This window comes from Diplotaxodon limnothrissa, linkage group LG2 (assembly GCF_057381915.1).
Source record: "Diplotaxodon limnothrissa isolate DT_005_m linkage group LG2, D_limnothrissa_male_GT1.1, whole genome shotgun sequence".
Classification (NCBI taxonomy): Eukaryota; Metazoa; Chordata; class Actinopteri; order Cichliformes; family Cichlidae; genus Diplotaxodon; species Diplotaxodon limnothrissa.
Window position 1 is genome coordinate 32,627,594 of NC_140597.1, and position 26,671 is coordinate 32,654,264.

General features: G+C 39.2%; 1 protein-coding gene across 1 annotated transcript in view; it reads right to left on the reverse strand.

Annotated features, from left to right (window-relative positions):
• The window catches only part of LOC146638879 (protein diaphanous homolog 1-like), an 84,769-nt gene that overhangs the window by 31,292 nt on the left and 26,806 nt on the right, over window positions 1–26,671 (reverse strand). Inside the window, exons 2-18 of the mRNA XM_085365043.1 lie at window positions 22,891–22,917; window positions 21,779–21,940; window positions 21,110–21,211; window positions 20,253–20,383; window positions 18,855–18,932; window positions 18,706–18,769; window positions 17,822–17,961; window positions 17,410–17,515; window positions 17,136–17,246; window positions 16,776–16,893; window positions 14,956–15,073; window positions 12,720–12,835; window positions 10,891–10,955; window positions 9,062–9,241; window positions 6,486–7,028; window positions 5,006–5,120; window positions 4,841–4,849 (exon numbers count right to left, since the gene is read on the reverse strand). Coding sequence (XP_085221169.1) covers window positions 4,841–4,849; window positions 5,006–5,120; window positions 6,486–7,028; window positions 9,062–9,241; window positions 10,891–10,955; window positions 12,720–12,835; window positions 14,956–15,073; window positions 16,776–16,893; window positions 17,136–17,246; window positions 17,410–17,515; window positions 17,822–17,961; window positions 18,706–18,769; window positions 18,855–18,932; window positions 20,253–20,383; window positions 21,110–21,211; window positions 21,779–21,940; window positions 22,891–22,917 — 2,185 coding nt within the window. The remainder of the gene's footprint in view (window positions 1–4,840; window positions 4,850–5,005; window positions 5,121–6,485; window positions 7,029–9,061; window positions 9,242–10,890; window positions 10,956–12,719; window positions 12,836–14,955; window positions 15,074–16,775; window positions 16,894–17,135; window positions 17,247–17,409; window positions 17,516–17,821; window positions 17,962–18,705; window positions 18,770–18,854; window positions 18,933–20,252; window positions 20,384–21,109; window positions 21,212–21,778; window positions 21,941–22,890; window positions 22,918–26,671) is intronic.

Sequence of the window (26,671 nt, forward strand, 5' to 3'; positions counted from 1 at the left end):
CACACACACACACACACACACACACACACACACACCCCTACAGAGAAGGAAATTGATTTCGTCAGAACACAGGGAGATCAAAAGGCTTATTATAATTGGTCTGTAAATGTGGCTGAGCTCACCCACCCAAAAAGTGAATGCGATACATAAAGGTGCAGTTATATGTGTAGGTGTGTTATGCAGCGATACACAGTGGATAGCATGACAATGGGCCTCCTTTGGGAGGGAGAATCTCCACCATAATGACAAATGAGGACGACATACCACAACAGTGCACAGAAACACAGCAGTCGAGACTGAGACAGAAGAGGTAAGGGTGTAAAGGCTGGAGAATTGGGATATGAAAATGATCCTCCTATTATGAGGATTAATAACTATATATGCTCCTGGCCCTTTTCTCTCCCGAATCAAATTAATCACCACCGCTCCCCCTAGTCCAGCCTTTCCCTCTGCTCAAGCTTCTTTTATTTCACCCACCACCTCCTTTCTGTCTCCCACTCTCTCTCATTCTTTCGCTAATTGGGCTATCTGAGGTGCCGACTTCAAAAGGCACCTGCTATCAAACACGCTGACTGCAAAAGTGGGAAAAAAAGGACAGTTCAGGTTATATATACTGATACTAGATGAACAGTGTCTGAGCTCTGGTATGGTCACTGTCCACCTGTACTTTTCCAAAAAAAGTATTGTTTAAAAAATAAAAAAAAGAAACTTTTTTTCTGATCCTCCAATAGTATTAGTTTAAAAAACGAATTAAGAAAAGAAATAAAAACAAATAGAAAACCAAGATAAGCATTTCAAAGTGAGAAACCATGCTTATGGGAAATGTGCCAAAAAGTCTCCTGCCAAAACTCCTTTATACTACACTAACAACTTTAAAGCCAAACATGGGTCATAGTCTGATCTTTGTACAAGCCTTTACACAAAAAATAGCTTTCTTCTTACACATATCTGGCAGTATAATAGCACTAGTTCTCCACTAATACATCAGTAGAATGTGGGTAGTTACTTATTAGTACAGGGAGTGCAGAATTATTAGGCAAATGAGTATTTTGTCCACATCATTCTCTTCATGCATGTTGTCTTACTCCAAGCTGTATAGGCTCGAAAGCCTACTACCAATTGAGCATATTAGGTGATGTGCATCTCTGTAATGAGAAGGGATGTGGTCTAATGACATCAACACCCTATATCAGGTGTGCATAATTATTAGGCAACTTCCTTTCCTTTTGCAAAATGGGTCAAAAGAAGGACTTGACAGGCTCAGAAAAGTCAAAAATAGTGAGATATCTTGCAGAGGGATGCAGCAGTCTCAAAATTGCAAAGCTTCTGAAGCGTGATCATCGAACAATCAAGCGTTTCATTCAAAATAGTCAACAGGGTCGCAAGAAGCGTGTGGAAAAACCAAGGCGCAAAATAACTGCCCATGAACTGAGAAAAGTCAAGCGTGCAGCTGCCAAGATGCCACTTGCCACCAGTTTGGCCATATTTCAGAGCTGCAACATCACTGGAGTGCCCAAAAGCACAAGGTGTGCAATACTCAGAGACATGGCCAAGGTAAGAAAGGCTGAAAGACGACCACCACTGAACAAGACACACAAGCTGAAACGTCAAGACTGGGCCAAGAAATATCTCAAGACTGATTTTTCTAAGGTTTTATGGACTGATGAAATGAGAGTGAGTCTTGATGGGCCAGATGGATGGGCCCGTGGCTGGATTGGTAAAGGGCAGAGAGCTCCAGTCCGACTCAGACGCCAGCAAGGTGGAGGTGGAGTACTGGTTTGGGCTGGTATCATCAAAGATGAGCTTGTGGGGCCTTTTCAGGTTGAGGATGGAGTCAAGCTCAACTCCCAGTCCTACTGCCAGTTTCTGGAAGACACCTTCTTCAAGCAGTGGTACAGGAAGAAGTCTGCATCCTTCAAGAAAAACATGATTTTCATGCAGGACAATGCACCATCACACGCGTCCAAGTACTCCACAGCGTGGCTGGCAAGAAAGGGTATAAAAGAAGAAAAACTAATGACATGGCCACCTTGTTCACCTGATCTGAACCCCATTGAGAACCTGTGGTCCATCATCAAATGTGAGATTTACAAGGAGGGAAAACAGTACACCTCTCTGAACAGTGTCTGGGAGGCTGTGGTTGCTGCTGCACGCAATGTTGATGGTGAACAGATCAAAACACTGACAGAATCCATGGATGGCAGGCTTTTGAGTGTCCTTGCAAAGAAAGGTGGCTATATTGGTCGCTGATTTGTTTTTGTTTTGTTTTTTGAATGTCAGAAATGTATATTCGTGAATGTGGAGATGTTATATTGGTTTCACTGGTAAAAATAAATAATTGAAATGGGTATATATTTGTTTTTTGTTAAGTTGTCTAATAATTATGCACAGTAATAGTCACCTGCACACACAGATATCCCCCTAAAATAGCTAAAACTAAAAACTAACTAAAAACTACTTCCAAAAACATTCAGCTTTGATATTAATGAGTTTTTTGGGTTCATTGAGAACATGGTTGTTGTTCAATAATAAAATTATTCCTCAAAAATACAACTTGCCTAATAATTCTGCACTCCCTGTACATTTTGGTCAGTATTCTAAATAAAGCTTACAAAAATCAATGTCAAGCTGTACAATGTAACAGTGAAGTGTCTCGTACCAAGATCAGCCAAACTCCATAGTTACATGATAAAGTGCAGAATGCATTCTTAGTGAAACAAAGACACCAGTTACTTTAAATGTACCTCGAACATTAATATCAGGCACTGCAGCATCTCAAACACTTAAACTACCTTTAGCTGCAGATAAATTGTAACATAACTGATACTGCTGCAGCAAAATCCATTTAAAGTGGACAATTAAGATCACATCACCTGATCTAGACCACGGAGTTTTTGCTTATCTCTGAAATTTGTGCAGCATTGTGGCATATATTTAGTTAAATTCTGACATTCAGTATCTAAAGAGAAAGAAGACTGATAACAGTCCTAAGCTGATTTACTGAACTTCACCCTGTTTTCAATGCGAGTAAACAGATATATAGAGAACAAACAGGGAAAACATCAAAAGTTAAATTACATTTCCATATTTCTGTCCAGACAAAACAATTTATAGGTGAGCTAAATCTGTTCTCATGCGTTATGGATGTTAAAAAAAAACAAAAAAAAAAAAAAAAAACCCCTAGTTGCCATATTTTAAAGCATTAAATCTTAGGGTGAAGTCGTGTTGAGCTTAGGTGTATGATAGGATTTTGGGTAAGGTTAGACAAGTAGCACTAATGCTTAAGCATAGAGTAAATCTCCAGGAAATAAATGCTAGTTTGTGTAATGTCCTCTAAAGTCATGGATACACAACTGTGTTAAAGAGCACGAGTGTGTGAAAGTATTGAATTTTGTCCATGAGAGCTGTGTGCAGCCAGTGGGCGTGTGTCCCACCATCAGCTCTCTGCTCTTCGAGCATGCAGCAGAGGTCAACACCTCTGACCCTGCCCTGAGCACACTACCCGCCTCCCTGTGTTGTTTTTCCTGTGTGGGTGTCTGTGTGCTTGCAAAATCCAGCTGCTGGGCAGCTGATGGAGAAAAGGGTCAGAGAGGGTCAGCGGTGGCTCAGTGTAGTGTCAGTCAGTTTTTAGTGGCTAACGAGGAATGGGCGGCACAGGAGGAGGAAGGAGAGGCAGATGAGGAAGAGTGAATCTGCGGTCTCAGAGGTAAAGGGTAAGAAGGGTGAGGTCAAAAGGAATGTCGATCTTGAGGGGTGTATTTAAGCAAGCGAAAGAAGGACAAGGAGTGAAGATTATTTACATGACCACTAAGTTGGTTGTGTGATACTGATAGGCATGTGCTATATATGGAAAAGAAACAGCACAGAATAAATTGATTGAAAGGGCACACAAATTCCCAATTTATTGCCAATTAATGTTTTATTCACAACTATCAAAACACGCCCAGGAAATCAACAACTCCCCACCCCTCACCCACACAGGCAGACATACAGACAGGTGTGTGGCTATGTAAAGGCCACTGTGTCTTTATACACAGGACTCAGAAAAGGTTATTAGACATCATCCAGAACAGGCGGCTGTCTTGGCCAATAAGAAGAGGAGGCATGGGCGCATGGGCCAAAGTGAGTTGGGGAGGGGTCAAATTATGGAGTGACAGGCAGGCGTTAGAACTTGCCATACAGGTGACTGCAGATGGGACAGCTGCCAACGCTGACATTTAAGCCACATCATGAGCTAGCATCAGCCAAGCGTGCAAGGACGCTCCTGTTTATGTATATGATGTGAGCAAGCGCATGTGCGCGTGTGTGAGTATTTGACATGTGCTCAGACTGAATGTGAAGGTCAGATGGCCTTAAACACACAGCACATACTGTCTGGGAGTTCTGGGTGTCTTGGTTATGATTTGAATATGGAGGAGTTGGACCAGAAGGCTCTGTGACACTGGGACAAGGTGATAGGAGTGGACAGGTGTGTGTACACCCATGTGTCAGCGCTTTGTGCCAGGACAGCAGGTGGCAAGTCAAAGGACATCAGTGACCTTCTCCTTATTTCTCCCTTTGTTCATCTCCCTCTATGACTCCAAGTACCAATGCATCTCACCCAGTAGTGAGTCTCAACAAAACAAGTCACAGGCACGTTGGGGAGATGAACACATATACAGATAAACGTGTGATTGGTTTATTCATGAACTAATGTGAGATGCTGTTTTGACATGGCATTTATGAATAATATATGTGCAGTGTTTCCTCCAAGGAGAAAAAGAAAAGGTGAGAAGCACTGGACAAGATGTATGAAGAAAGGACTAAAAGAAAAATGGAAGTGTGCATCTGTTATTCTTACCTTTGGTGGCTGATGGAAGCAGAGCAGGAAGATCAAAATAGACATGAAGCCCATTAGATAGGGGGCAGATGTGGGAGGGGAGAGAAGCAAAGTAAGGCATTGTTCATTATTATGAAACACAATATGATAAAAGTGAGCAGTTAAAAAGACAAGTCACACACTTACTTTTTGTCTGCGAAGAAAACGTTAAGGTAAGTTTGGCAAAGAGTTCGTTATTTTCAAATTGGTCTTCTTTCGCCTTGATCCAGAAGCTATTTTCTGAGAGGTCCTCAGGTCCGATCTAAAAGAGGAAGGGGTCATATTTAAGGTGTGAAAGACAGAGAGCTACTAAATGAGTAACAAATTAGTTGTGTTAGATAATGACAGAAATTGGTCATCTATGCACCTTGTGAACAATGAGCAGATAAAGAAGCTCATTAGAAGAAAAGGAAGCGGCAGTAGTGTGAAAACAGAGGGAGAAGGGGAGAAAGGAAGAAAGACAAAGGGCAAGTAAGTACTCATTTTCGTTAATCGTCCCACACTGTCTTGACAACAAAGCATCTATAGCTTCAGAGCCTTGTGCACCAAAAATGCAAAGACTTCTACTTTTTCCCCTCCTCCATTTGGTGCTTTCTCACAATTAACTGTGCATACATTTTCTTCACTTTCTAAACGCTCTTATTAAAAAAGAAAGAGAAAAAGGGAAATGGAGAGCAAGTGAGAAAAAGTGGTAGTAAATTTACAGATATCAGGCCTTTCATTATGGACAAAGCCTCAAGGATGGGTATAGGACAGAAAAGACAGTAAGGAAGGGAAATGTGATATGGGGATGAGCTTAAGGAGCAAGAAAGAAAGCAAGAGAGCATGCAAAGAGGAGGATGAGACCAAGCCTGGAAAAAAAAAGTTAATTTAAATTACAAAAGAATACTGTCCTTTCTAGCAGCAATTTAATTATCTTTCAGTGGTGCAGTTAAAAGAAGAAGGCTTATTAAAAAGCAATTTCTGTGACATCCTCGTCAAACACTCTCACCAGAGAGAAAGCGAGGGAGAGAGAGCGAGGAAGAGAGAGAGAAGCTAAATGCTGATGAAGTCTGTTGAAGCCATTAAACAGTAGCTTTAGGCTAAAGAAAGACAGAGGGCCGTTTTGATGTTTTAACCATCACAGATGAGAGGGAGGAGAAGAACATGAGGCACATAGTCATGAGATACACGTATGAATGAAAGTCACTTTAGGTCAAGATCCCGCTGTTTAAGCTCCACTTTTCATTTTTTGCACGCTGTGACATACAAACTGAATTATTTAGATTCCCTGCCCATTTTTACTCAAGCAGTTTGTGTGATAATGAGGAGCTGAATAACAGCATGTTATGTTAGCTGACAAGCAACACATTTTGAAAATTGGCATGATTTTTGGCATCAAGACAGAAGATGATGATCAAAAGCAAAGACAACTTCTTCAATTGTGCTTCATTTTTTGGGCCATATTCAAACATATGTGGAAGGAATTACCCACGCTTTAACTTGTATTTTGAGTCATCTTGGTTCATTTACAATGAAAAAAAAGTGTGAAAAAGCACCTGCATTGCCTTTTACTCAAAATTTGCAGTATGACATAGGTGATGGAAAATTAAAAATTAAAAACAGAGTTAACTGCTGTAAGACTGACCTTACTCCAGTTGGCTCTCTTCAACTGAACCTCAGGCTTGTACTCCTTCTTAGGCTTGAGCCCAAATGGCAGTGCTGGTGGTGCAGGGGCACCCCAGCCCCCCATGGCAAATGGTGGAGGTGGAGGCATCCCTGGACCTGGGGGTGGAGGAGGAATACCAGGACCTCCAGGTGGTGGTGGTCCTGGCATGCCAGGGAGGGGTGGAGGTGGTGGGGGTCCTGGCATGCCAGGGAGGGGTGGAGGTGGTGGGGGTCCTGGCATGCCAGGGAGGGGTGGAGGTGGTGGGGGTCCTGGCATGCCAGGTAAAGGAGGTGGAGGTGGAGGAATACCAGCATGACCCGGTAAAGGAGGACCCTGCGGGGCTTGGGGAACAGGTACGTTTGCATGGCCTGGTAGAGGTGGTGGAGGTGGAGGTATACCTACATTTTGGCCTGGGAGTGGAGGAGGAGGTGGCGGAGGGGGAAATACAGGTGTTGGCACAGGAACGGTAACAGTGATCACCTTAGTTTTTGCCTCTTCCAAATCCTTAGACAGCTTTTCAATCTGAAGGGAAATAAGCAGATTTAACATAAATAATAATATAGGTTTTTACAACTATTTAATGCTGATATTACACTTTACCAGAGTAATGCCATTAACACATTATTTATTACTATTTCGAAAAATAAAACAAATCATTGAAATATTTGTTTGCTTGCCTAATGAATATTGTTTGTTATTGACTGGGTCCTAGTCTCCTGTCTGTTTACATAAGTAGGCCCGTTGCAGAATGTTACGAGTATCCCTGATGACAAGTTCCTGGAATTTACATTAATTTTAATATTGACCATTTTCAGATTTGCAAGTTTTTCTTCCAATATAAAGACATGAAAACTGAAGAAAGGAAACAAAAATAGGGAATTATGATCAGAGCCTGGGTCTGATAAAGTTTCATGAGAGATGGAGACAAATGAGGCACATTCAGAAAACCATGGCAGGAGGGAATCAAGTCCACAGAAGAATTCAGAAGAAAAACTTTTAAAAAGGAAGACAAACTTCTGAATTATAAGTCAGCTGAAATAAATTTTTCATTTCAACATTGAAATACTGACTACAGTATTTACATCAGTGAGATGACAATTCTTGAGAAAACTGCCCAAGTCATTAAAGTTGGCAGCTAATAAGAGCAGATAATGGTTCTGATGGAAATCTATGGATTTAGTATCGGGGAGTTTATTTCCTTTATAGGTTCTTAGGTGTATCAAGTGTACATAATGTGTATGGGTATGTGAAAGAATGTCTGTATGCAGTGTAACAAATTGTCCATGTCACTCCCTTGGACTTTGAAAGGAAGACGGTAACAGACAAAGAGGCTCTGAGGCAGGATTTCTTAGTGAGGCAGCAGATGAAAAATTGGGCACAGCATCACACGAAGGCACAGTGAGAGATCTCTACATGTGAAGAAATCTTCGATGGGCAGTACCTCAAACACAGACAAAGTGAGCCATCTTAGTATGAGAAGCTTGTTTGATGCCTGGCTCGTGATGCTGTTAATGCTTTGGACAACTGTGTATGTGTGTGTTTGTGTGTGCATGTTTGGGCTTTTGTGTAGTGAGATGATGACTCTGCTGGCACCAGCCACACTGGATGAAGCTCATTTTGGAAGTTGTGTTGGTCTCTAACCGACAGATAAACACAGGCGCGCACACACAAACACAGGAACATCATCATGTGGTTACGAGCACACATGCACAGAGGCAGACTGTTCTGGGTCACTTGGTGTGTTTGTTAGTTTGGGTGTCACTCTGAGGCAGCGTCCAGCTGGTGTGGCAGCAGAACACTGACAGCCAAACAATCCTCATCTTTGCCTCCCTACTGTGTGTGTGTGTGTGTGTGTGTGTGTACACAGAAACACACACACACACACACACACACACAGAGCATGTTTATCTTGGACTTAAAAATTCTGTTTTGCCCATCGCCATCATTTCCCTTTCTTCTGCTTTCTTTTTTAAAGTTACTCTTTATAGTCTCATTCTCCTACTTTCCATGTTTTTCATTGAAATTCCTAATCTGTAAAGGATTTGGCTTACTTTTACAATATACTTTTAGTTCTTTCCCCTTTTTTTATGCCAATTGGCAAAATAATTCAAGGCCAGGGGGCTTCTGTGTTTGTGTAGGTGTGCATAGATGTTACAAAACTTTGTGGTGCTTAGACTTACAATACTGTGTTTCTCCAAGCCTTGAATATTTTACTTCATGCAGCTTTAACAGTCATTTTGTGTGTATGGCCTTCCAGCACATTAAAGCGCACTGATTCGATTATCTGACTCAGTCTTTATTTATCCTGTCCTTAAGTTTTGTTTGCTTTTACAAACAAACTGGCAAGAAACAGTGATGCTAACATTATATGAGGTGCTTGTGCCAGTCAACCTGTCACAAAGAAGTTTGACACTGGGTTCTACATGACTTTACTCCACTTTGCAGTGCATCAATTTTACATATGTGAATGTGAGAGGAGTTAATGCACTAAAATCCAAACATCTTATGCTTAAAAATCACCTCTATACAGATTGTGTGTATAGGTTTGTGTGTACCTGTGTTTTCAAGTTGCCTAGCTGTTCCTGTAGTCCCTGGTTTTCCTTTTCTCGCTCCTGCTTAGATGTGGCAAGCTGTTCCTTCTCTTGGCTCAGGTCCTGCAACTTCTGTTCATAGTCGCTCTCCAATTTCTTCAGCTCCACCTGCAACTCGTGGCGTGCTGTCAATTCTGCATCCAGCTAATACATATGTAAAGGGTCATAGTTAGAAACAGATTCCGTCTTAGTTATCCTAAAAAGCGCTGGATAAATGGCTTTACAATTTTTATGTAGTGGTCAATTTCAAGGTTCTTTATCTTCACTTTTTTTTTTTCTCAATTTTCACTGAAGACAATTATTACAAAATTAATAGTTGCATACTTAAGCATAAACTCTAATGTGAATATTCTTTAGTATTCTCTGTTGTGCTTAACAGAAGAGAATACTTAACACTTATGTGGACCCACAAAAAGCATCCAACATAACAAGTTTTTATGCCCTGGATTTTGTGGCAAATGAAAAAGGCAGCAGTCTCCATATTTCAAAGACCTGTTGAAGACATTTCTTAGTCTAGAGCAGGGGTGTCAAACTCAAATACACAGTGGGCCAAAATTCAAAACTGGAACAAAGTCGCGGGCTAACGCTAATATTTATTGAAAAAAAAAAATTCTTCCTCTAGATATAAGAATGAATCTTTTCTTATGGACTCAAACAAGTTTTGCTGAAAAACTGAATATGGAACAAGCAAAGCTTAATACTAAACAATATATATATTAACTGTATAATACCAGTAGACCAGCTCTAATAGTAATTTGGTATGGCTTCGCGGGCCAAATGTAATTAGGCTGCGGGCCAAATTTGGCCCGCGGGCCAGAGTTTGACACCTATGGTCTAGAGCCTTCAGTTTCATTGTATAATTTACACTGCAAATTAGTGTCAATTACTGAGTTAGGATGCTTGAGTGCATTTGTATGAACTCACTTATATTTCAAACCATTCACCTCCATGGGGGAGAACTAAAAACTACTTGCATTAAGAAAAAAAAAAATCTCCCATGTATAAATTTGCACAGATTTTACAGTCAGGACACTTGACAAACAAGATAAGAGTATTTAAAGAGATGAACACATGAACACACAGACACACATGGCTGTTTAATTTGCAGACAGCAGATCCGTTACTCCCGCTGTCATCCTTTTTCCTAATTCCTGCCAAAGAGACTGCCTGCAATTACCCCATCATGCACAACTAGAACTGTGGTGTGTGTGTGGTCAATGAAAATGAATCCAATGTTGTAGAAGTAATGGATGCTTTTGTGGATGTTGCACATTCAATTGATATGATCCCGTGTGAGACTGCACGTCTTTATGTGTGCATGAATGAAGGCTAGTTTGAGCTCTCTCTTTGCAATTATGCTGTCACTGAGACAGAAACATCAGGGTAGCAGCACACCACTATCAAGGCATTTACCCCTCTTGTGTGAATGCATGTGTGCTGTGTATGTTTTCTGCTTGCCTATAAGAATACTTATCTGTCAGGTGGCTGTTAGACATATGTATGCTTATTTTCTTAGTCACTTTTTGCACCCCCACCACCCACCTTTTTTTTTTTTTCTTTAAACATTTGTCAGCCCCTGTCAGACAAACAGTGCACAGAATTTCATTTCAATCCCATTGTGTTTGCATGTGTAAGGGGAAATGTTAACTTTGACAATGTGTGATTTTCTTTTCTGTCTAATATGACTGTAATCGCTTGCAGGCCTCTGGGTTGATGTGTTAGTGTGTATGTGTGTGTACACGTGTGTAAGGTATTCCCATCTATCTATGTGTATAAATCTCTTTTTATTTCACCTTCTTTTCCAGTTCAGAGGCTTTTGCTTCGCTGGTTTCCACCTTGGTCTTGTCCACCATATTGTCTGGGAACAAAAAAGATTAAGGACAGAGGATAGGGGAAGATAAGGAGGAAAAGAGGTGGTAGATAAGATAAGGGTCTTGACAGCACACCTGCATGTGTGTGACCGTGAAGACATTGTACCTTTCAGTCTGGCACATGCTGTGTGTTCACATGAATTTACAAACAGATGCGCGCGCACACACGCACACACACACACACACACAATCTGTCTCCCCATTTTTTTCCCCTCGTATCACACTACTCAAAGTTAAGATCTGAGACGATTGTGGAGGCATCTCATTACAATCTGATGCTTTGTGTTGCATGCATGCTGCTTCTACCCAACATTAACTGCTAAGCCTTTAGTACATACACCTTTGTTTGACAAAAGGTCATAGCCCATCAATTTCTCTCTGCGAAACAACGCTTTGCTTAGAATTCTTACAGTTACCAAGACTGATAAAATAAAAGACAGATAATGTCTTACTTCCAGACCATTTTGCAGGGGACAGGGTGAGAAGGACAGACTGACCAACAGGGTACTTTTACAGAATAATTGCAGGGTTTACAGGTGGTTCAGTGCTGAAGGGCTTAACAAGCATGTGCAGTAAAAGAGCTAATTAACATGAAGATGAATGCCACAATGTCACAGGATCAAAGAAAGCTAATCATGATGCCCAGGAGGGAGAGGATCAAGCAGAGAGATAGAAAAGATAGAAGGCTGTGAAAAGCTAAAATAGAAATTGAAGAAATTATGTGAACTGAAACGTGAACCCTACAGACTGGAAATGTGAAGTGTGAATCTTCAGCTGCAATGAAAATTGGGCTGCAGAAAAAGCAGCTGAATCTTTGAAAGATACTGCATATCTATATAAGCTAGCAAGCAAGGCAGGCAAAATGAAACGATTTTCGCAGTTGAAAGAACCTCACAATAATATACTCACCCACATAAAAATTACAGTGTGCATTTGTGTACGAGTTTATTGTGCAATGGATTTTTGTGTGTGGGGGGTAGGGGGGTGAGTGTGTAATGGTGGCTAGGCTAAATGGGACAAACTTCGAATAGAGAGCACTAAGGGAGACAGAATGTAGGAAAACAAACTGTGCTGAATTTCAGAGTTCAAAGAAAAACACTAAATAATGCATGCAGGGCAGAATTGGGCTGCTTTCCACCAATAATAACTCTGGCAGCCTTAAAGGAGGCCAGCCAGCCTGTGTGTGTCTCAGGACACATTTAGAAGCAGTGCAATTAGAGCCTCCTGCGGTGAGCAAAGGAAACCTGCCATAAAGAGCACTGAACTCCTGAGACATGGCCCACACCTTTATTTTGTGGTGGTTTAGGTTACTAAAGTCATTGTTTACAACCACCTCTCAAGTCAGCAAATCCAAGTGCACACATACTAGTGCTCACCACTTAACTTTCCAAAAGAACTAAACTGAAATTCATACCCATTTCAAACACCAATTTACTTTTTACTGCATTTTAATGTTTTTTGTTAAATGTATGGTATTAATACATTTAAAACCACACCTATCAAACCTAAAAGTTACCATGTAAGCAAATTCAAACTTTAGAACAACTGAGTGAAAAAAGTCACTTGAAAAATTGTGCTAAAACCTCTAACACAATTTACCCCAAACTAATGCACACTCACTCTTTGGCGCCACCCTGTGGTGTTTCTGAGACTTGTGCTAAATGAATGGTTGAAGTATACTGCCATTGATACCAACACAGCAACTGTGGCACTGGGGGCATGAACATGTATGTTTCTGTTTAACAACCCACCTATCAAGCCTTCGATGTTGAAGCTGAGGTTACGGCACTTGAAGTCAGGGTCTGTTCCATTCCTGTGCAGTACGATCTGAGAGATACACTCATCTATCAACTTGTAGTATTGAGGCCTGCGGGAAACAGGGAGAGATGGGTTTACAGACAAATGGATTTTAGAGAGAGAGAGAGAGAGAGAGAGAGAGAGAGAGAGAGAGAGAGAGAGAGAGAGAGAGAGAGAGAGAGAGAGAGAGAGAGAGAGAGAGAGAGAGAGAGAGAAATAAAGAGCCATATGAGGATAACATTTGATGAGAGGACAGGGAAAATCAGAACTCTTGTTTTTTCCAAGTATCACACATAACTGTCACTCAGAATACACATATTTCATAAGTTTCAACAAATGTATGTGGTATGTGGTTAGGACTGGACTGACAAAGAACAAATAAGTTCATCTGTGCAGACAAATGTGTGCACACACATCCTTTGTCACTTTGTCTTAGCAACTGAGATTGGCTGTCTGTGTGAGGATGACAGTTTGAGTTTCTTGTCACAAAGATTGATTGTGTTCAAATGTTTTCGTAAGAGTGTGCTGGTTTATGCCCAGCACCCCATGTCTAATGAAGCCAACTTCACACAGACACTCAATTTTGGAGGTGTCTTATCCTCTGACCCCATTAGATGCTGCCAGAGTCAAAACTCAATACTTTATTTATTCTGTCTCCTTCCCTCACTGGTCTCTCTCTTAGTCACTCTGCCTTTGTCTAACACTTATTCCACTCCTTTTCTTAAAAATTTTTTTTTCTTAAAGCTCAGATTTATCCGTGGAGCAAGAGAGACATCTAGTGTCATTTCTTAAAAGCGTTTAAGCAAAAAGAAATAAATTTGTATTTGGATAAATCTGAATTCTGTCATTCTTCATGAGGTCAAATTTATTACATTTAGACATTGGGTTTAATCCGACAAGGCAGTTTTGGTTGTTCCAAACCTATATTTGGGTAAATCACAATCAAATGAGCATAAACTAATAATAAATATTAAGCCCTACAGTCTGCATACACAGTATTCTCAGTACTATGAGTGTAATTAGCTACATTTGAAACTGCCCATTTTAAATTCTTGGTGGTTTGTCAAAGCAGCAGGTTCTCTATGCAGCCTTTTACCTCAATTCTCAATTTCTTCTTGATTATTGTCTGAACCTCCACCTTCCTCCTCTTTTCGTCTCTATAATTACCAAGTTGTATTTTCAGGCACTCTACAGCTCTCCCTCCCACCCTCACTTCCTGTCTCTCTGCGGAGTCCATTAGAGACCACCTCTATTGTGTTTCTCTAGATCACCTGGACGGAAAAAGCTGAATAGGAAAGAAACGTAGGATGGAAGAGATGGTGGGGGAGCTGAAAAGACTCCAGCTGGGACTATTTATTTGGACCGGCCTACCTTTTCCATCTTTGCAACGTATCCCCCAAACTGTGTTAAAAATAAACTACAATTTCCTGCCTATCTGATAGCATCAAGGAAAACACAAGACAAACACCACCACCTCAACTCAAATAGGTACATCTCTGCACATTTGTTCCAAGTGTTAAGATGGACATACACAATGTAGCACAACTCCTGACTTGTCTTTAACAATATTCTACTCCAGTCTTGTCATTTAATTATTCAGTTTCTTTAGCTAAAACTCCAAGAGCTTTGGAAAACACAGAGGCATTAGCATATTTCTTGTGATAAGAGTTGATGGTGCTTATTTCTATTAAAATGAAATTGGACTTCCTCTTTGCATTTGTATTAATTTTCATGTTTTAGAAGAGGGGTCTAGAAAACAAACATGAAACGGAGGAAGGTGCAGAAGGGAGGAAGACGTTCGTGAAAGGAGAGAAAAGCAGAAATGAAAGCTCCTCTCGCTCTTTGTTTTCCTGGCATTTTGTAAGCTTTGTTTCTCTTGCTCGCAGCTTTTCACTGTCCACCTGGGAAAACTGATTTATTAACTTTGAGACGTGTTATATAGCTTCCTATATGTTGGGTAAAAAGTCCATGGACTTTGTTGGGAGTGAAAATAAACTAAGAAATTCAATTTCTCAGTCATTCTTTGGGGGGGGGGGGGGGGGGGGGGGCTTGTTTTATATTTCATTAAACATAATGCCAAGTTATTTTCATAACAAAAGAACATCAATAGGCAAGTGCCAGAAAACAACAGCATAATTTGTGCAAATTTGGGCAAGAGAATGTGTGAGTGTATATATGAGTGTGTGCTACCTGGCCAAGTAATCATTACGGATCAGTAGTAGATGCTGCATCAGGGACAGGAAGTGGCCCTCGGCCTTGGAGTCCTTCACAGTGTTGACCAAGATTTCAAATATGTCCCTCACATCATTGAAGCAAAAGCGTTAAGGCCCAACAGACACGATCAATAGAAGAATTTAACACAAATATGAGAGTCACATACACAACATCTAAAGAGATGACAGTCAACAACTGTGCACTGTTCTGCACCAACATCAGCTGCATTTTTTTTTTCCCCACCAGGCTATTGAGGCAAAACATTCAGGCGCACAGAAATGTCCTTGAAAGAAAAGCACATTTGTTATTTTAATTAAAAACAAATTGATCAGAAATGCTGTAAATAACAATGAATAATGAAATGAATCATTAATCCATTTTAAATGGAATATCTACATCTGCGTACAGAGCACTATTTTCAGCTGTATTCCAAAAGCACATTGTGTTACTAATCATTTTTTGGCCTTTTTGAGACTATAATCAAACCTACAAAGGCTGTCGCTGCAGACACTCAATTAGACATTTTTTGATTCTTTAATCAGCACAACAGTTTTCAGCTGCACCAACATAATTGCAAATGGGTTTTTTTTTGCAAATGGGTTTTTTTTCTTATGGACAATTAGAAGCAATTTTCTAATAAACCTGCATTAGGGAACACAATGTGCCATTGGAATACAGCAGTTAAGGATGCTGAAAATGGGTCTCTGTACACCTACGTAGCCATTCCATTAAAATTCATACGCGATTCATTTAATGATTCCATTAACTGTCAGTACCAACATTTCTGATCAATTTAATGTTATTTAAGATATTTTCCCCCCTTCAAAAACAGAAACTGACATTTCTAAAGCACCCTAATCTTAATAACACTAGTGTATAGGATAGGATTCAATTTTAACACCCATTTAAGTTCTGACTTATTTGTTCACGTTTTCAAATGTCTGTACTGTAATATTCCTGTGTTTAATTCATACACTTAGCCCAGCACACTTCCTTCATTAGAACATTCTGTATGCACTGCGATGGTAACCCCTGGGAGACATCTGGTGTTGAAATTCAGAACGGCATGTCAAGAGCAGCAGGGAGAAGTACAGTGTACTTTGTAAAGTGTGAGGTTGAATTCTTTTCAAACTATCCACCCTGGACGCTACCCTCCTTAGAAAGGAAAAGAGGAAGCACTGTGAGAGGTAGATGATAAACATCCTGTGTTTTTAGAATGTGGTTCATTCAGATTATACCAAAATTGAAAAAAATAAAATGCAGATTTTCAAGCACTAAATCCTTAGGTCTAATGTTCCCACATGGTTAATGTTACTGCTCATGCATTAACAATCAAGTTCAGATACATTAATAGAAATGAATAGGTAATCAACTTCTTGTTGTGGTGTACCTTTCAGGCAGCCAACTAAGTGCCTAGTCATTTATAAAGAAAGAGTAGCAACAGAGCAAGGTTGGTAGGATGGCAGGATTGCCTTTTTTCCCCTTAAAATTAGATGTGCCTACAAACTGCCCTAGTGAGGACAAATAGAGGAATTTCTTGAATAAAGAAAAGCATAAAATACAATTTTAAAAAAATTTAAAAATACAATTGCTTACACATATACTGGTGGACTGGATGTAATTAAGAAAATGAAAGCAGGTGAAGGTTTTCACTTTCCAATGAAACTAATAAAACACTAAACTTGAAAATTACAAGGAGACCCAGATTTTATCATGCTGATCCTCTTTGTTTTGAAGGACAAAAAGCAAACATGACAGCTGCACAAAGGAACAATTTTGCCCATTGGAAGGATATTCCATTTCCATTCGGATGTCATCCAGACGTGCTTTGAGGTCCTCAGAATCATCTTCAGCCTGCTCATCAAACACTGTGAGTTGCACCTTCAGCTCTTCATTTTCTATCTTTCGCACCTCCTGCGGGGAAAGGAATAGGATGCAGGCAGAGAGATGAAAAATCATGATGGAGAATAGCAGGAGGAAAGTGACAGTCAAACATTTTTAGTTTGAATGCTTGTAGGAAAAGTTTTTACAGCATGTGTGTGTTAGCCCATCAGGGAGACAGAGGCATCAATATAGGGAGACACAAACATTAAAGCTGTGAAAATGTATGTTATTGCAAAGTCACCGTTGAAAGAAATCAAGTGGGTTTTCTGTACCTTCAGCTGATCTCTAAGACCCAGTCTTAGCAGTTCAGAGCGAATATGGATTCTGAAGTCCAGTTCTTCTGCACGGCTGATCAAGGCGTTTATTAACTGCATGCAGCCACTCTGCCAAAAACACATCACAAGTCAGTTTTATAGAGTATTTATACAGCATAACCCGCTTAAAAGTGCTGTCGATCAAAGACACCCGGGCTGGGTCATTTGCCAAACAAAAGCCCATGTGAGAACCTATAAGTGGTGAAATATGGGTACGCATTTGAATATGTACCTTAAGTGCAATGCTGGAGCTCCTCATTCCAGTAAGAAGTGGCTGAAACCTTTCAGTGTCCTGTTTCTCTGCCTCCTCTGTAATTGCCTCTAAAACACGCTCGTGACTGCAAAACAAACCAAAAAAAACAAACAATGATATACGTTATCATTATAAAGCTTCACTACATGGTACATTTTAAATCAATACATGAATACAACATTTATCCTTAAAAGAAAAGAATGGGGACTGAGAATGTCATTTCATTGAAACAGATGAAGAGAAATATGATGATAAGCAAGTACTGATGTCAGCAGAGCAGTTCATCACTGTCAGTTGGTCTAATACAAGTCTAATATCCAAACTAGAACAGTCCATTATCTTTGTGCATTCCACTTTTTTGAAACAGCATCTACATTTCACTAATACTTACAGGTTTTCAGGACGCTCCAAAATGGAGATGGCAGAAAGAAGCTTGACAGCGTCCACCATCATATGAGGCACTTTTGGGTTGATGGCTCTGGTTAGCAGAGGAATTCCCTCAGGTGACTCCAACATGGATTTCAGACCATGCTAAGCAGAAAAGGAAAGAGAGAAAGTAGACTGAGGTAAAGACTTCCATTTTTCAGATTATAGTCTTCATATCAGAATTTAGTCCAGATGAAATGTACTCGACTGCAACAACTATGGAAATTGTATACCAACGTCTTGCTTTGACAAAAGGGGTGGAACAATTTGACAAAAGCTGGCACTTTGAAAGCCATGCAAAAATAATACAAGTTACTGAATTGCTATCCATCTGGATATTATTACTACAGGCTGTTATTAGGGACAGCAACCACACAGGCAATGACATTTATTATGTCGGTACCCTTTAATACATTCAAACATTATTTTAGACCAATAATGTCATATTTATAACTAAATTATGCTTTGTTCTATTATTGAGTAATCTTCAATAAACCTTCATCGATCCTCAGCCAGACAACGCAAATTAGTTTGACCAAATTAAGCCAAATTTTAAAAATATATATATCCATTCGACATGTTATGTTTTCTCCAGAATTGGTTTTGACTTTACCTTTGTATTATTAGCAGGTGGATAAATATAAAATATATTCCAGAATCTGGAGAAGTTTCTATAAAATTTCTTTTTTCCTAGGATTACATACATTAGTAAACAACCTTCACTGTATTGAATTTAGAGTGCCCTCTGCTACAATGACAAAAGAAAATGGGCCATTAATTATTCTATAGTTATATTAATTCTGATATGAAACAAAGGATTAGGGATTTAGATGTAAGAAGTTTTCCTACCTTGTTGTTCATAAAGGCTTTAAGACAACGAATTATCTCATGTTGGCATTTCGTTCCAATTGGCCTGGTTGGTGAAAGACCAGAAAGACATTTCAAACACACTGCTAGAATATACAGTTGTTGTTGTTTTTTTGGTTTAAGTAACTTACGTGCATTCCTCTTCCTGGAGTTTTCTCAGCAGATTCAGAAGCAGAGCCAACCCTTCATCTCCAAAGTTCTGTACCCAACTGAAAGTGAAAGATATTTTCCCATACATTAAGAAAAATTGTCTGTCACAGCATGCATGAATTCATGGTTAGAACAAATCCAGAGGGTAAATCTATGTGCATAGTGAATATGAGCTTTTCCCCCTAAAAAGCACAGTACACTGTCCAGTACACTTTAAATCCTAGCCGACAGCATATATTGATAGCATATATTACAAAAGGCATGGGGTTTCATTTCTAAAACTTTATAGGTGCTTCAGTAAGAGAGAGAGAGCGCGCACGCGCGTGCGTGTGTGTATATAGAAGCTCCCCAGCAAAAAACACTGCTGTTTGAATGGATTTCTGGAGCAGCCAGTCTTGGATGAATTGGTAGTTGTTTGTAACCTAAACTATAGATGATTTTTCTCAATGGTGAATGAGTTTCAATCGAATGTAAAGATCCTTTAAAACCCCTTGCTAACCCACAGGCATCAATAAACCCAGTGCAAAGTCTCAGATGTAATTTGAGTAGATTTATGTGAAAATTAATATGAGTTTGAGTGTGATATTGATACTTTACACCAAATCCCCAAATTGCCAAGTATAAACTCTATAGAGATGCTACAAAATGTTTCTTAAGTAACAATTTGATTCAATGGCCATGGAAAAAGGAGCTGGCCATAGCTAAGAGTTAACTAAAGGTTGACATTTAGATTCAGGTGAAATTGTGCGTCAGTACAAAGACTAAAGATTTGACAATGCAAGGTAAAAAAAAAAAAAATTTAATTAACCCAAGTATTTGCTTTCCCACAGCTGGGTGGCTTCCAAAATAGCAAGAGATAGATAGACTGGGAAATTGAAATGCACACAAATGTTTTAGATAACAGAAAATTGCTTGTGAGGTGAAGAAATAATGTTTATGCTTGCACAGCGAGTGAAAAAATGCTCTTCTGGATGTAGGCATACATGTTTGCTTGTCAATAACACAGAATAAGACTTCTTAAGGATAACTCCAGAAGATTTACTGCAAGATTTAAACCTTAGTGAGCTTCAAATTCTAAAAGCTAAAGTTGGAGTTCACAAAAACATGAAAAAGTGTAGCGTTACAAAACAAAGTTTTATGGACTACTAAAGCAAAAATCAACCAAGCATCAACTACCTTGCAAGCATGGTGGTAATTTTGTTATCGCTTGAGTACGCATAGCTGACAGTGGTGCTGACACAACCCACAAAGTTCTTATTATATCACTGTAAACTTACACTGATTCTATACTGAGCCTTGCTATATTATTGTAGTTAGTATAATTTATTTTAACCTGAAGCACAGAGCAACAGAAATGTGTGTGTGCGCGTGCATATTACCTAACAGGGTTGTTATTGAGTGAAACTCTTAGAGATTCAAGACAGCTCAGCAGCTGTGAATCTCGATAGTCTGCCTTTAACTCCTGGATGTACATCATGGCCGACTTGGAACTCTCCTTCTGGCTCTGACCCTAATCGACAAACACAAACAAACACAGCAGGCACGTAAACACAAAATCACTTAGTGTTCTGCATTTACATATTTCTTGTTACATGATATAATTGCTATTATTTCTACATGAAAGCACAACAGTAGAGCATCAAGGGCAAAAGTCAAGAGTAATTTGAAATTTTGACATGTGGGATTAAAGGGTACTGTGTGTAGGGTTTTTCTCCTAATAGGCTTATTTTACAGTTAAATGAACTGTATTAGCAGCCATCTGTGTATGATTATGTAGGGCCTTTGAGCACTTTGAGTTTGTGAACCCTTTGGAATTGCCAGGATTTAAAAGGAAGAAAAGACTATTAAATCATTTCTAAAGGTCTGGGTTTTCATAAATCCACTACATACTTCCAGATACATTTTCTGGAAGTTGTTTACTCTTGTTGTAAATGTGACACAGCAGCTAAAGGTCAATGGAGGTTCACTCATTTTTTCAGAGTTTGAGTTTGTTTAAACAACAACAGCAACATAACTATAACCATCCATCAATTTAATGTATGTAAACAGTAAATACATATTAGATTAGTTATTAATTTACTATTTATTAATGACTAATGTCCAAAATGCTTTGGAAAATGTATTCATTCTAGCCGAAGAGAAAAAAAAAAAAATAAGGACTTGCTTTAAACCGCCAGCACATTCGCTCTAGCACCCTGTACTTGCTATATTTTTTTAAGATATTTGAGGTACTGACAGCTTTAGATGTGTGGAGGTACTGGGAGACCATCTCTCGTTTGATCAAAATGTCTTTCTGTCTCAGAGGCTGCTGCTTTTCCTCATTGAGGTTCATATCCACCTAGAGTAAAAGACAGGAGTAAAGAAAAATAATCAAATGGAACAGAAATAAACATTGAGAGATTTAGCATAAAAATCAATTTGTGTACTCAAGCAATAAAAAAATAAAATGCAGAAATATAATCCATATATTTGATTAATTACATTAGGGGAAATAACCATCTATTCAGAGTCAGCTGTAAGACAGAATTTCTTACTTGTTAAAAGAATTACTGGATGTAACTATTTAAAAACTTTTTCCTTTCAGGATTTCAATCGGTGCCATTTGCTTGTCCCAGGAGATCAGTTATTTGTTTTTTTACATGTCTGTCAAATCCTACTTGCAGCAAGACAGAATAAACTTTTATGCAACTTCACAGTTCTTCTGACATTACAGCAAAGGAAATTTAAGGCTTAAGGGTAACTCCACATTAAGGGTGTTTAAACTGTGAGAAATTCAGTACTTTTGATTGGAATATGCCAAGTTTCTGTAGCTGCACAGGCAAGGTAACGAATATTATATGACACCTCAAAAGCCAAATCATTTATACACAAAAGTGTGTATAGACTCTTTTACTGTCTTTCTCACCAGCATCTGTTCAAACAGTTCCAGGACATATTCATCAGAATGATCATTCATCATGCCACTCTGAGCACTGATCTCATAGCTGGCAGCTGAAGAGTGTCGGTGACCTGGCGGTGGTCCAGGCTTCTCCTTCTCCTTTTTCCTCATGCTGGTGAAACGCTCCAACTGGATTAGCAAACAACATAACAGAGGAACATGACAGAGAGAAAAGTGGTAAGAGAAGAAAACTACAGAGAGTAACCACTGTTCTTATGTTAATGTTAGATATCAAACCATATGTAGTGTTAAAAACTCAAGGGACATTTCTCCCTAACTTTGATATTACATTGCCCCTTTCAGACATGTACCATTTTCCAAAGACCAGGCAGTAATTTTACTTTGTCTCAATCTAAACACAACCTTGACACTGTGCAATATCAGCCAGCCGCACAAGATGCAAAAATAAAGTAAAAATACTAAAACGAATTGTGAATGCAAGGGACACATAACTTGAAGGCAATCTTACTTAGCCTTAATGTTAACTTTAACTCACATCACCAACTATCTTACGTATTCCATGTCTGAAAAGGGAAATTCTTTACAAGAGCAGAAACCTTTTTAAAACTTGAGCTCAAAAGTGGTTTTGCCGCACAAAGTATGCTGTAAACAGAGCATACTCAAATTTTCCAGGAGTCTGGTATATCTCACTTTCTGGCTTTAATGACTTTGAGTGGTAAACATTCAGTATTAGCACAGAGTGTTATTTAATACATGAAAAAGAAAAAAAAAAAAAAAAAAAAAAAAAAGCAAAGAACATGAGCTTCATCATGCATGTCAGCTTGGCACATAATACAGTGACCCTACATAGTGACTCAAAGAAAAATCTGGCATCCTAGCTGCGGGCACATGAAGGCATCACTAGTTTATGTGCCAAGCATTTCATGTTGTCAATGCGCATCTTGAGAAAATGCACATTTAACTTCAGTATAGCACAGGACAAGACACAGATACCAAACAAGTGTGTTATGGTGGGTTAGGCTTGTGACAGACAGTGAGGTGACATTAAATGCATAACAGTTTTATCTGACACACAAGTCAAGCACACGTTTGACAGTGACAAGCTGTAATAAACCTACCTCATCAGGAATCAGCCGTTTGAGTGTCTGTAGAAGAATGAATGAGGGGGAGAAAAATGGCAAAAAAGGGGGGAAGAAAAACCAACCAGATGGCAGGTAAAAGAAATGAAAAAGAGGAGGGAGGGAAAAAAAAATAAAGAACCCATTAGATAGAAATCAATGATGGGAAGAAGCAGCTCCAGGAAATCATCTACAGAATTCACAAGCAATTAAGAAAAACCCAGGAAAAAATAAAAAGAAAAAAAAAAGAAAGAAAATCTTAATCATTAGCTCTTTTCGCATCTACTCAAAGACCAATGCATCTAAATTAAAGACAGTCTAAGCTAAGGAGGACATTTAGAAACATGCAGGTGATAGGCAGTCAATCATCAACAAAGGTGAAGCGTGCGTGTGCGTGTGTGTGTGTGTGTGTGTGTGCGCAGTCGATGAAGCCATACATAGGAAAAAGTAGCACATTTGTATTTTAGAAAGAAAGGGAAAAGTATCATCATGTCTCTGCCACTAGAGGTCAGGCTATACCCATTAATGTTTCTGTAGGAAATCAAAATAAGTGGACTATATAGCCCTGACAAGAGCTATGTATGAGTAAAACTGAATTGACATCAGTAAAATAAATCAAATATCAAACACTAAAAAGGCATAAAGAAGATTAATACTGATGACATTCTGGAAAGCATCAAAGTAACACAATTTCAATATTCAGCTCTTAATATCAAATTTCTGATTTAATATGTTGGGTTTTTTTGTTCTTTTACAAATTACAAAAAGCATTATGGACTTCCAATTGTTATGTTGCTAACCTACAACACATAAACGCTTACTTATGCCCGACTGATCCTACTTATCATTCAGTTTTGTTCTGAGCTAAAGGAGTCACAATGACCAACACAGAAAAGCTTAACCTTTATGAATTCGTTTAAGACGCACAAACAAAGAGCAAAGCAGGACAAATAAGAAGGCACATTGATTATGGGGAAGACAGTTAAGAAAAAAATGCTTCCGTTTTCACAGCTGCCATTAAATAACAGACCCTCAGCTCACGCACACAGGCACACACCATGAAGATGCCATAAAAGAAAGCTCGTACACATACAAACAAATGTTGTGGTGCTACAGTATTCCGCCCACAAAACGGAAATTTACAGCTGACAGGAGGCACAGTGGATTCTGGGTAATTGCATGGGAAACTGAACAGTAGTCAGGAAGAAAGCAACAGAGATACATGTGGGAGGGAGACACAAAAACCAAGCTTCAATTTGACAAACTGTAAGGTCCGCTTTACAAACCACATGTACAGTTAGGAAAATATGCAATGACAGACACAACAAACTACATTTTTTTGAGCCAGAAGAGTCATGAAGAGGTGGGCTGGACCAAAATAAACAAAAGCATCACTAAGTTGGAAACACTAAACTGTTTAATGAATGAGTAACAGTAACATCACACACTACATAACAGCAATAGGACGCCTTTTAATAAGCAAGGCAAGTGTTAAGTGACAAAGACATACTACGAGTAATAGTGGATCTGAGTCATGACGTATTATAGAGCAAACGATTCAATTATTTACACAGCCCCACTAGTGCCTCACTAATCCTTAACATAACACCAAATTAATCAACAGAAAAGGCAATTCAATTAAAGAAAAACACATAATCACTAAGACAGTAACACTGACTGAAGTGTTTGCTGATGATGAACAAAATTTTAAATCAACAACCCAAATGACGGAAATATTAATATACCAACTTTGTGCTATTTTATTGCATTGTTACTGTAATACCTGTGGGTTTACCCTGCTGCCCAGACAAAACAACCAAAGCAAGGCATCTGGTTGGAAACTGTGACAGACATTTTCTACAAATTTGCAACATACAAAAAAATTATTAGATTATCAAGAATTAACAGAAAAATTTGTAATGAGAACTCCCTCTCACAGGGCACTAAAGTTTTTTTCCTCTAATGTAAATCAAAAAGCAAACTCAATGAAACTGCTTAATTATAATTTAAAGACCTCCCCTAAGCACAGGCTGCTAGTTAAATGAGCTGATTCATCTTACCATCCTACAGTGAGCATATTAGATGAAGTAGTACATTTTGGGTTTCCTCTTTTTGTAGTCTGGGTAAAGCATTAAGCTGCAAACACATCCCTAAGCAAGTTTTTGTAAACTGTCATAATATGGACACATGCTTTGGAAAAAAAATATGAAAGAAAGCATGGCATTTAAGTCCTTTTGTTCAAGACACTTTATTCAACCCATCCTGTGAGTTATGTTTAATCAACAGTGATGACAGTTGCCAGCGAACTACCATGTGCAATTCCCCCAGTGTTGTTAACTCCCATCAAAAATCTGCAGCAAAAACAGCAAATTTTCTCAAATTCAGCTGATTAAATGGCGACTAGTGTGATCATAAATAACTATAAATTATATGGAGTAGGCTGAAAGAGGGAAAAACTTGAAAAACTTAGTGTATGGGTGTCTACATTTCTGATTACATGCGCAATCAAAAATGAAAACTCAACAGTTATAAGTGAGGAGAGATTTACAAACGCAAGACGTCAAGAGTGCTGCACTGATTGCTGATTTGCAATTTTAAGTCCAGAACAGACACTCTGTGATCCCTCAATGAAATGCCCTTTACAAAATGCCAACACAACTGCTTACAGTATATACACATAGTAAAGGGCGCATATTATAGAGTCCTAAAGGCAGTGGCAAAAATAAAGGCATACAGCTTTTTCTGCGTGTCTGTCTCAGAGACCAGGCAGCTGGAGAGAATCAAATCAGCAGATGCATTTTGCTTATGAAAGCAAAATAATGAGCCAGTCACACACTGTTGCCATTTCTGTGTATGTGTGTACCTGCCCATGCACATTTAAGGAGACACTGAGAGAGGTGAGAAAGATTATGTAGATCAGATGAAGAACAAAAACCAAGCAAATGCAGAATGAAGGAAAGCAGACTAGACACTTTTACTGATAAGTGAACAGTAGTGTCAGATGGCCACTCTGAATTAAGACAGTAGGTTAACTGAAAGATCAAGATGATATGGAAAAAAGTAGATTTTTTTGATAGGTTTTGCTAATGTGATATGGGCATGAGAATACCCTGTATTGTACTCGTGTCACTGGAAAAAAAAAAAAAATACAGTAATCTTAACCTTAAGATTACTGTATACAGGCTATAGCTCAGGTGGCAGAGCAGGTCAGCCACAAATCAGAAGGTCGGTGGTTCGATCCCAGGCTACGTCCTGGCTGCATGCCAAGTATCCTTGGGCAAGATACTAACCCCATGTTTGCCTACTGGTGGTGGTCAGAGGGCCCGGTGGCGCCAGTGTTCGGCAGCCTCGCCTCTGTCAGTGCGCCCCAGGGCAGCTGTGGCTACAATGTAGCTTGCCATTGCCAGTGTGTGAATGTGTGTGTGAATGGGTGAATGACTGAATGTAGTGTAAAGCGCTTTGGGGTCCTTAGCGACTGAGTAAAGCGCTATACAAATTCAGGCCATTTACCATTTATCAAGTTATTTTAGGGTCTTGGACTTGCCCTCTTTCAAGTCTCTCAAAAGAAGTTCTTTGAGTGTGAGCTTTGACAGGTCCGTTCAAGAACAGATACTTGTCCTGAAGCAAAACCAATTTTCTCATAGCTAGGTACTTTGAATCAGTTGCACTCAAAGGTGAATGCCATTCAGGTCATTATGAAGATTTGTATCAAAACTTTACTGGGCTTAATCAATTATCAATTCTGAACATAGGCATGTATATGAGAAGGATGCAACAACCA